Source organism: Macrobrachium nipponense, chromosome 10 (genome assembly GCF_015104395.2).
Source record: "Macrobrachium nipponense isolate FS-2020 chromosome 10, ASM1510439v2, whole genome shotgun sequence".
In the NCBI taxonomy this organism is placed as follows: Eukaryota; Metazoa; Arthropoda; class Malacostraca; order Decapoda; family Palaemonidae; genus Macrobrachium; species Macrobrachium nipponense.
This window is the reverse complement of record NC_087204.1, coordinates 47347109-47358816: the sequence shown is the minus strand read 5'-3', so window position 1 is coordinate 47358816 and position 11708 is coordinate 47347109. Positions and strand designations below refer to the sequence as shown.

The 11708-nt window shown below is 35.1% G+C and overlaps 1 protein-coding gene across 1 annotated transcript; it reads right to left on the bottom strand.

The window, feature by feature from the left end:
- Nucleotides 1-970: 970 nt before the first annotated feature.
- LOC135224155 (transmembrane protein 45B-like) lies at nucleotides 971-10718 on the bottom strand. Its single transcript, XM_064263032.1, has 4 exons — nucleotides 10451-10718; nucleotides 8003-8229; nucleotides 1939-2055; nucleotides 971-1637 (listed from the first exon to the last, which is right to left on the bottom strand). Exons 1-4 carry the CDS (start codon nucleotides 10680-10682, stop codon nucleotides 1506-1508), a joined length of 708 nt encoding a protein of 235 aa, XP_064119102.1. The 5' UTR covers nucleotides 10683-10718; the 3' UTR covers nucleotides 971-1505.
- Between the last annotated feature and the right edge of the window lie 990 nt (nucleotides 10719-11708).

The following is an 11708-nucleotide window of genomic DNA, read 5'->3' as shown; positions in this document are numbered from 1 at the left end:
TGAGAACGCTATCTGAATGCAGCACGATTCTAAATACGTACACAAATACACACCTATACAGTTTTTTACCTTTTTCTTTTACAGTAGATGGTTCCATATATATATTTTTGGATGAAACTGCCCGTCCGATACCATTCTCCAACCTGGCTAAAGCCCATCTTAGTCAATTAACGACTAAGTAAATAACTGACTGCTTTATTCACCTGGGGGTACAATAGGATAATATGAAACATACCAAATACGTAACCTTAATAAAGTATAAAATGTATAAAATGAGATTCCCAGTTCCAGAGCGCTACCACACGTTCGGAAATACATCAACTTTAGCGAGAGAAAAAGTATAATATACAGATCTCTTGTGCAATGCTTAAATACCACACCTATCAAAAAGACACGCACAGAATTATGAAAGAACTGGAGATATCAAATACAGTAACCTCTTTATGAATATATGTTTACCTTAGAACAACAAGCAATGCTATTTACTAAGGCATATGAAATTCAGATGCGAGTACTTGAATAGTTCCTATAGTAACTTTCGTAGCCGTATAGTTGCCTCGATAATATTGATGGGAAGAACTACCTCTATACAGAAGAAGGGAAAGCCGATAATGTAAGCTATCTTAGAGGACAGATGCTAAAAATAAAGGATTTGTTTGAATGCCTGCTTCTTCCATTGTCCACTTCCTGTGCATTTCATTTTTAGAAAAAAAGACAATCTCGTGAATGAAAGATTTGAGTTATGGAAATCCACATTTGCCACACACCAATGTCATTAGGTTACCACAGCTCTTCTGAGTTATTTTCTGGTGTTTTACTTTTTAATCAGAAGTTTTGAACGGAATTGAAACTAAGAGTACTTTATAGTATATTTATGAACTGCTTTGTTTTATATATCAATCTGACGGCGGAAAGTCAGTTATAAGCCTGTTCTCCTCTATCAATTAGTTAATTTGGTTTCTTGAATCATGCTCTAAAATGTTACTTGAAATGTAAACGTACCTCTGACAGTCATCCATTACGAAACAAGAACATCGTCAAAGAGATTTCTCTTAATTGTTAGTTTCAGCAGCCTATATCAAATCCACCTTCTCCCTTGACCACTTGGAAAAATTCAGCATCTTCTGACACTGGTACTAAGTATATAGAAAGAATCCTAAGGAAGGGCGACACACTCTCAATAGGAAGTCAGCTTTTGTCTATTTTAATTCGATCATCAATTTTACGCTAGAATTAGAGTTTATTGGTAAATCACCTGTACATTTTTAGCCTTGGATAGAAAAGAAAGAAGACAATTCCGCAGAGATGCTAAGCAGAGAGAACTCTACAGGGCACTGCAAACAATCAAGGATCTTCTTCATCGGATCCTGCAATGATATGTTTCACTTGAACAGAATCAAACTTGGAGAATGTCCCTGAAAGGGCGTGCGAGTGGAGAGTATGGTAGGCAGTTGTGGGTGACATGTTTCCGACTCGACGATAGCAAAATGTCCCTAATAGTACCATCAACAGTAAGGCCAATGCCACGTGCCGGTGAAAATGCAAGTTACAACCATCATGTGTTCGTGGCTGTTGTGATCGAGGTAGGTGCCAAGTGGAGAGAACAATAAGAACGAGATTTGCAAAAACCACGTACCCTGTAGGCGAAACGAAAAACAATCAATCACTAAAACAATAAAAACACATTTAATACAATCGATTAAAAAAATTATTTATAACCATCTCTTAAAAATATACTCATCATGATTCTTAATACCAGTTCCTTACAATGAGGTATAATTCATTTCTTTAACAAGATATAAACAAAAGTTTGGAAAAAGATTTTGTTCTTTCCTTGAATATGATAACGCTTTCTGTATCCCGACAAAATCCGGCCCAACATTTTCAAGCATTAACCCTAAAATTTATGTTTAATTTACTTTGATCTGAAAGTTTTACCTGCAGGAGAATGAAGAAGGCGCGGCCTAGAGCTGGCACAACACTGTTCTTGAAGCTAGCTTCTAGCAACATTGCAAAGCCGCACAGAAGAGCTACACTTGCCACAAATGTATGCACCTGTAAAGAACATGAGTTCAAATTCAATACATTACTATTAGTCATGTTTTATGCGAAACTCTTAAGGAATTTTTTCTTCAATGTTCATGCATGATCAAATGTACACAAACAGCTGTTTCAGTTTCCCGGCTGCCAGGTCCTTTCTTGCACTGCAATATATCAATATATATATATATATAATATATATACTATATATATATATTATATATATATAGATATATATATATATATATACTATATATATATATATATATATATATATATATATATTGATACCTCACTTTCTTTTTACTGAATGAACATGCAAAGGCGACCAGGTACATCCTCAGTAAGACGAAGCCTCAATGAAAATGTGCATGTAATTGTATGGAATAATTTCCGTTTACACCTGTAGCTATGATATAAGGCTAGAACCTATTGTGTGAAGGCCACCGGCTTTGTAATTTTGTAAACCTTTCATGGGTAACCTGAAAAAAAGGTGGAAAGAAAAAATAGTGGGAGGCGACAGAGCAGCCTCGTAAATGCCAGGTGAAAATGAAACTGATGGGGGTAAAGCAAACGAAGCAAGAAATGGACAGAACAGACACCATGCAAAGAACGAAAAGTTTTGACCAAACAATTTGGATTCAACAGAATCTTCTTGAGAAATTATGGCTGAAAAAATTCTAAAATATATACTCTAAGAATATATGTGTTATATTGATATAAATATTTCTTAAATTTTTTTGAATCCCAAAAGTTTGAAACAGTATGAACACTCATAATAATGGTATCATGAGGATATTTTTGCTAAACACAACAGAAGGGTTAGAAGGAACTATGCAAAAACGTCTCAAGGAAATGAGTTAACTGTGAAATCTTGGCAAGCGTTCGTATATGGGTGACCTTATGGCAAAGAAGATAACTGATAAAGAAGGCGGTGAGAGCAGAGATTTCTCAGGAACACCACAAAAATCGGAAAGGAAGCTGATTTTTGCATACTCAATAACAGGCATAAGGAAATTGAAATGACAGAAATGGATTATGTTAAGAGTCATAATTTGAGTGTAAACTCATGGAAGGTAAGTTGGCGATCTAAACGATTTCTGAGAAAGTGAAAGCTAAGTATGGGTGTCAGTACTTTAGCAATATCAAAAGTTCAAGAAATAATTCTGTTTCTCTCACCTGCACACTGCTGTGAAAGATACTTATGGAAGATTTATGTAATGTACTTTTGCAGTTTAATGACCTCATAGTGCTGAAAGAATGAGTCTACAGGAGGCTGAATGTCAAAAAAATGAAAGAAAAACACAACATAGCTAAGATCTGATAAGCAAAGTAAATGTGGTTAACCTTTGAAATTTCTTAGAACACGAAAAATAAAAAGGCAAAAAAATAAAAAATGCAAGCGCACACAAGCCGCAACATATAATTTAAAAATATGTAAATGAGTATGGAAAGCATCATTCATCTATTGGGTGCTATACTGTAATAAGTAAATATTAATGTAGCCACAAAAACTGCTGATATTACATGTTTCACAAATAAAAATATATGGTAAACACAATAGCACTCATATAAGGATAACTAAGATGAATATGAGTCATAGACCTTTTTTTTTTTCAATAAACAAATTATTTCCCTCTTTGACGATTCTCGAACGGGAAACTAAGGGCACTTTTTATTTAACCTTAGATTTACTTGAAGGTGACAAGACGCAAGAATTTGACAAAATGATAACGAAAGTAAAACGCATTTTTCTTTAAAGAAACAATACCTCCGAAGACAACAAATGTAACATAAACTGCTTTCGCTTATTCCGGGAGTAAGCCTACAAACTACTTTGTTGGTGTTGTTGGGGGGTAGGAAAGGTCTAAAAATGTCTGAAAAAGGTGTTTCGCGTTGAGTTAAAGATACAGGTATTTTAGGATAGGATATTTATGATGTATTCATTAATATGAAAATGTAAAAAAGTGAATAATGTGCATATTAAAAAGTAAAGAAATATTATTTTTAATAAAATATATCGTACTTTTTAAATTTTCGTAAGTGAAACAACGGGCTATCTGTCTATTGATTTTAGCATGTTTTAATTATTTGATGTACTGAATTTAGAGGCTATATTTCTGTTCAATTTTTTTGTTTCCACTTATAACATTATGAACGTGCTTAATTTGTGTCCTTTTTATTTGATCCTTGTTGTTAGAGTGAGTAGTGCTAATTATGAGTATTAATTACGAAGACCACTTCACGTTAAGTTAGGAATATAATGTTTGCAACTTATGCATCAGTGGAAAATCTTGCACGCATTCCGAGTAAGCTGGAGGTCGGTTCACGCCTTGTTTATATACTTCATCTAGAGATGAGATGAAATGAGGTTCAATATATGAAAGGTTTCTGTCTTAAATAACAGGAACAGATATCAGAGTGCTGACAAGATCTGGACGATGATTTTTATAAGAGAGCAAGTTACTGGAAGAGAATAAAATGTAGAAGTGCCAAAATAAAGTAGATATTGATATATAAAAGTCCTAGAAACAAAAATACAAATGAATTGGATAATTTGTTGTTATGTTGATGAGATTTATATTGGCGGTGCAATATATAACAATTTCACGTTCAGATTAAAGATTAGCAACCAAACACACCACAGTTTATTCTCTTAGAAGACATTTTTTTTTAGTCACTGAACTCTCGAAACGTGGACAAGATGCATATTTTGTTTCCCCTTTCAAATCCTCTAATGGGGCCCCCCAAAATAATTTGGGAAGGCCAAAAATGAAAAGAAAGAACTACCAAAATGCCATACCAATACAACAAATAAGGCCAAAGTAACAGATTAAAGATTAGCAACCAAACACACCACAGTTTATTCTCTATGAAGACATTTGTTTTTCGAGTCACGTTCAGATAAAAGATTAGCAACCAAACACACCACAGTTTATTCTCTATGAAGACATTTTTTTCGAGTCACTGAACTCTCGAAACGTGGAAGAGATGCATAATTGTACCCTTTCAAATCCTCATCCAAAATATGGAGGCATGAAGAAACTCCAAATGCATACCAGTACACAAATAGGCAGTAAAGATAGATATACTGGCATTAAGTATAACACTCCCCAATTTACCAAGAAAAAATAGAATCATACATTGAGCGGGTACTAGCTGATTACAACGTGGTAACGTAAACCATCCTTAATGATACAAGATTAGAATTTGATGACCCTTAGAAACAAAACTATGGTTAAGGCTATTAAGGCTACAGAAACAGCAAACTACATAGTACTGAGATTAAATGAAACAGCACAGACAGCAGTAGACTTACTTTGCTTTACAATATAGTTGCGTGCTATAACAATAACAGGAAGAGTATGACGGTGTCCAGTTAAGGTAGTGAAGTAAAAGAATCTTAGCCTTAAGAGATGATGCTTATAATAGGTCATGCCATACAAAACATTTCTTACTCATACTGACCATTTAAAGAGGCACTGTCTAGAACTGAATGACAACTAGCTCCCCCCCCCCCCCCCCCCCCCCCCCCCCCCCCCCCCCCCCCCCCCCCCCCCCCCCCCCCCCCCCCCCACCAATAAGATAATGGTGTCATGACATGCCTAATAACAAAGGCAACAGAATATACAATGAAATTTAATTCATATGAAACATGCAAATAAATTCACCAGTTTCCTTCCCGTTGTGAAGAGAAGACATCAAGAGCGCCCAAACATAACCTGCATGGGCACTGTGGAACAAATAGTACAACACTTAATAATAATGAGAAAAATATCAGGGGTTTGTCTCTGATATAGAAGGTCTAGGCATCATCATTTAGAATTTAAGCGACATAATGCAACCATTCATTTCCTATCTTATTAACTTTCAAAGGGTGCGAAGGGTAGAATATGGAAGGGGTATGGAAGGGTCCAGATCACCATCACTGGCACTGGAAAGTAAATTAGAGGAAAGACGACAAGCAGGCAGACCCCGGACACAATAAAAAAACCACCCAAGGAAACTCTTCATACGCTGATTACTGATAATCTTCTTGATGATCAGTTCAAATGAAGAATGAAGGAAAGCAGGGTGACATTAGAGCTAATATCTGCAAAAAGAAATGGGCCCTATTGCTGACCATGAGGCAGCAGGGTGAGTGAGATTAATTTTTATGATATAGGGTGTAAGTTTCTTGTGAAAAACTAATCTCCAAGATCTACGCAACATGAAAATATCAGTTTTAAACATCTCTCATATGTCCAAACCTTTCTTAAAGAATTATCTCATAGGTATCATTGTAATGAGTATATACCAAAGAAAGACATTAACATAGTAAAAATAATAATCAGAAGCTGAAAAAGAGTATTTTCTAGTCCTGCTCTGTTCCTCTAAATGGTCAACGATCAGGGAGTTTACAGCTTTCACCTTCTAGTGCGGCAAAGTATGGAAATAAACTACAGCCCAAGTGGCAGTTCTAATAACTTATATTCTGATAGAGAAAAGTTTTGATGAAAAACTAATCAGCTGATATGAATGAGGAGAACCTTTCACTAGATTTACTTGAGTAATGACTTTAGGTGAGAAGTTTGTAAGCCTAGATGAATTTTTTGCCATCAAGGTGGGTTACACTACACTTCTCTCGTGGTTCAGAATACAGATAATACACTTATAACTCTTATCCATGACTTTTTCACTACCAGTTTTACAGCCAGTACCTCTGATATTCTATCTTTCTTAGTATGAGTCAACAATCTTCAAATTAAGTGCCTATTCCATGGATAAAACAGCTAATCATCAGTTTAAAGTTTTTAGGATAGCCAGTCATGTGGATCTCCATTTAACATTGCCGTGTGTTTGTTAATCCATAACGCTAAAACTGAACAAGCTTAATTTCAATTCATACAAATTGTACGATTTGAAATAAAACTATATTTGCAAGATTCCTAATAATTATGCTGTACAAAATTCCCCCACTTGTTTCAACATACATTACGTAAGATGATTAATGAGTTACATTTTACGCCCTGACTATAACTGACCTATAAATGGTCTCTTATAAAAGTCACAACCACAATATCGAGATTACCTTCAAGCTATGAGATTATTAAGTAAAGAATTACCCCAAAAGAATTTCCAGAATCTTCCTGTAATTGTAGTTTTCAACAGCTAAAAATGGCATTAAGAGCAGGAGAATACAGTCCACACTTCTTCTAATTAACAACACACCATTCAAATGACAGCTTGGAATAAGAAAAATCAGATTACAGTCTCACTGCAATGGCATCGACTCTTCCACAACACGAGACAGTTCCCCAGAAAATGAGAAACAGCAGAGGTTGCTGAACCCAAGTTCTTACTCCTACATATGTAAAGATCAAAGATCCGACTATAACTATTTTTGTAACAGAAACCAATGTAGATATAGAATATGGTGTGAAATTCCTTCGTCCTGGTGATAACTGGTATGAACTGATTTATTGCCTCCACCCCAAAAATTTTGAGAAATAAATGATTGTATCCACCATGCAACACTTGAGAAGTCAATCTCAGGATTTGCATGGTTGACACAGAAAGTTATTTCTATTCATTTTTGGGTTGGAGGGCAATGAATTAGTTTCAAAAGTTATTACTGGGACAAAGGAATTTCACTCCATTTTCTATATCTACAATTTTTTAGGTAAATTGTCGACTTCTTCGATATCAAACAATAAGCATAATAACCATGAAATGAGAATTTCCTATTTTAATACTAACCTTATATGTACTGATAATAACATAGGCTTCACTTTATTTATAAAAATTCGCAGTATTGAGTAATTACTTGAACAGGAATGAAAATAAAAATAATTGAGCAACCTGCGGAACTGAAGCAAATAACTAATTATTCTACAAAAGAAGATCCCACAGATGTTTGTTTCCATGTAAATGACTATCGTTTGCTATAAAGTTCTAATATTTAATTTAAAAAATAACAGACCTGTATGTCCATAAGGGGTCTTCCATGAAGGTGAGTGAAAAAAAGCAGAGACTCCATGAAGAAGGCACAGGCTGCTGTCAAATAGTCTACGTCAGGAGGAACAGCTGCCTTGTAGTGGACGGCTAAATCAGCCACTCCGTGGATGATGAAGAAGAAGTACATCATCATATGCTGAGCGTTACCTAAATGCTCAAACTTCCCGCCTTCAAAAGCTGTCACGAACTCGCCTAAAACAAACAGAAAGAAAAGAAAAAATAAAATATGATAAGGTACGAGCCATGTGAAGTCAGGCCAAATCACAGTACTTACTAAAATGATATCAAAATTGGTAATAAACTTTCATGTCTCAAGGTGAATTTCTTTGTCTAAAAGTTTCTCAGTAGGGGTGTTTACCAAGAACAATTAAAGCTTTATTGAAGGATTTTGATAATAGTGGGTAGTTTGATAAATATAAAAGGCGATTTAATTAATGATAGCCACTGCTTTATCAAATTTAAAATGATTGTATCAACACATCCTTACAATAAAAGGAAGTTGGTCCAAAAATCCCTAAAAACATTCCAACTTTTTCCCCCACAGACACTTTAAGTTCCCTCTCAGTCTTTTACAGACACCCCGCTACCCTTCTAGCTCACCTTCTCTTTGACTTGCTTATTATCTCATCCTGCATACATTCAATATATATTCTCTTAACCACTTATATACTGATTACACCGAAGGAATATATCGCTCCTATTCCCTTCCCATCCATATTAACATTTGCCTTACCATACTATAACTGGTTCCCATTTAGCCTCTTGACCTTTATCTTCCTCAAGTTAATCTCAATTTCCATCTCTTGCAAACACTTTCAAACTCTTCCACTGATCTCTGCAGTAGCTTTTTACTATCCTTAATCAGAAGTGCATCATCTGCAGCCATCAGCCATATCTTACTCCATTCTCGACCTATTTTCTTATTTCTTAAGTTTGTACCTGCATCTATTATACTGTCTCTAACATCCCCATCATTCCACCCATAAAGGTATTAAACACCAGTTGGCGACATAGTAATCGCTGTCTCAGCCCCATTTTATGCTAAACCAATCAAACTCCCGCCAAATATACATGCTTTACTTCCGTCATAAAAAACTTTTCATCATTATCAGCATTTACCCTCAATACAATATATCCTCTAAACTATCATACGTTTTCTTAAGATATAGTGACAAGGGGGACCTATGAATAATCAGGTTTTGGGGGATATAACAAGTAAATGATTCATTCCATACTGGATAACCCTAAAACCCCTCAAGATATAGAACTAAAAATGCAAAAATTTTGAATACTGACGTACTCAGTGGCATTACAACTGGTTAAAGTCAAAAGTTGATTGAGGAAAATAATAATCAACAATCAGAGAAAAATGAAATACTGACCTTTAAAATGACATATGCAAAGGTAAAAAAATCGCTGGCTAAAGTAATCTCCAATATAAAAAATACACAAATATTGAGTTTCATCGCAAAGACCTTGAAAACAATACTGAAAAGAAAAACATTTGTTTTTGGAAAGAAAGAAAGAAAGAAAAAAAGAAATCCTACATCCCAGAAATTCCATGAAAACCAGAAAATATTAATGTTGAAAAGCTAACTGCCCTCGGACCTTAAATCAAGGTGAATTATATAAATATATATTATTAGGCAGAAATAAACATGAACTCACAAGGTGCATACCTACCAGGTGTCATTAAAATCTAAGAACAATAAAATGATGACCTTTATATCAATCTGTGACCTCATAAAACAGTTGAAGGTCAATAAAACCCAACAGATCTGAAGACGACAGACCTATAAGTATCATAGTTTCTGAGGTCTACCAGGAAAATATGAATTTTTTCCTTTTAATTTCCCCTGTAACCCCAACAAACAGGCCAATGCACAAAATATTAAAAAAAAATAATCACCAACTCACAAGATACCTACATACCTGCTCCACATAAGTCACAGACAAATGGACGAAGGAGATTAGTATCAATAACAAAAATACATACAGCATATAGAACTGGTAACAAGAAATACTGAAAAAATATAAGCCAGAAATGATTTACTGAAAGTGCTAAAAGGATGGAGCACAATGCCAAATCACGTTAAGAGAATGGAAGAGGATAATCTGGAATAACTTGAGTATGAACAAGTTTTTTGCTAAAAAAAATGGATACCCCTTCAGAGTGATATAAATAATAAAGTGGCATATATAAGCGTTCATGTCCAAAGCACATCTTTATTCAAGATTGTAGAGGAATAGAGCAGCTTCCCTACTGAGCTTGAATCCATCTCAGTCTGGGTGGTAGAGTATTATATGCAGGATATTGTCAGTTTATGTGTTTGCCTTTAGAAATTTTTTCATCATATGGAAAATCTGAATTATCTTAATTAACTTTCAACAGAAAGTAATACAGTGAACTCACCTGATATTGCCAAAACTGAAGCTAAAATTTTAATGATCCCCTCGAGGGGCACAGTCGGGCAGCAGGAGCAGGTGAAAGAGCAGGTACTACGGTATTTTCCGACGAACTTGCTTCCATTCATAAAGGCAAAGCGTGAGCACAAGAAGAACCGATGGAGAGTGCAGTAAGCAAACCAAAGTCCAAATATAGAAAATGCCGTCCCAGGAACAAGGTGGCCGATGAATGACCCCATCTTCAGAAACAGCGAATGCTACGAGTCTTGGCGGCTATATATCTGTAGAAGAAGGAAAGAATATAGTTGACGAATGAAGATTATGGAACTAGATCTTGGTGACAAGACAGTTTTCCAAAAAGGAAATTGCAGGACGTTTGTTGATTACTGAAGTCTGTATGAACCAAAAATACTCTGGTTACATTTATAAACTATGAACAGGATATACTTTAATACCATGGGCAGAAGGTACATCAATGTATTTTTTCAATATTTAGCAAAGATACTTATTCGTTCTGCATCTCCCTATATATGTGCATTCAACTGATCGTTAATTTAATTATTTGATTTAAATTTTCATATTACAAACATATTCACTAAAACTGAAACTCGAAAGTTGTAGAACAGAAACAATTTACTGAACAACAACAAAATAACATCGGTAAGTACAAATGATACGAAATAAGTGATTCTCGTTGAAACAAACAAAAGCTTTCCTGGGATTAACCTGGGAAACCCCGAAGAATAATTTGCAATAAAAAAGCTTTCCTATTGTAAGGATGAAAAAAAAAAAAAAAAATTTAGTTTCAGAATTCTTGGACACACAGGCCTCTGCGAATACAAATACACCAATGCTGACTGGCAAACTTACTGTCTTTGTATTTATACGGAAGCAGCCCCTTTCATTTTAAGGTACCTGCAGAAAAACCCTTTATATGGGTAATATAATACCGACAGGTACTTCGACCGGTAAAAAACTGTACCCTGGAATTTGGTAAGTCACGCTCTTAGCGTAGATAGTTGGGGGTTTTCATTCTACTTTCTAAAAGAAAAAAAAAACGTAAGTACGAATATTAACCTTGTGCAGGTAGTGAGTCTTTGCAACATATCATACCGAGTTCTGTACAGAACCCAAGTACAGGTTACATCTAGCCTGTTTTTTATCAGTTTATAGTGAATGAGGTCAAAAGTACATAGCTCAAAGAAAGCAGTGTGAAAGGAGTGTAAACTCCATCTAAAGGGCTAGAAGATGGTCGGCATTACGGT

Coding starts and splice junctions, on each gene's coding strand:
- LOC135224155 (XM_064263032.1), bottom strand. CDS start 10,682: ATGGGGTCATTCATCGGCCACCTTGTTCCTGGGACGGCATTTTCTATA. Junction 8,230..10,450: donor TTCAGTTTTGGCAATATCAG/GTGAGTTCACTG, acceptor TGTTTGTTTTAG/GCGAGTTCGTGACAGCTTTT. Junction 1,638..1,938: donor CCTTCTTCATTCTCCTGCAG/GTAAAACTTTCA, acceptor TTTCGCCTACAG/GGTACGTGGTTTTTGCAAAT.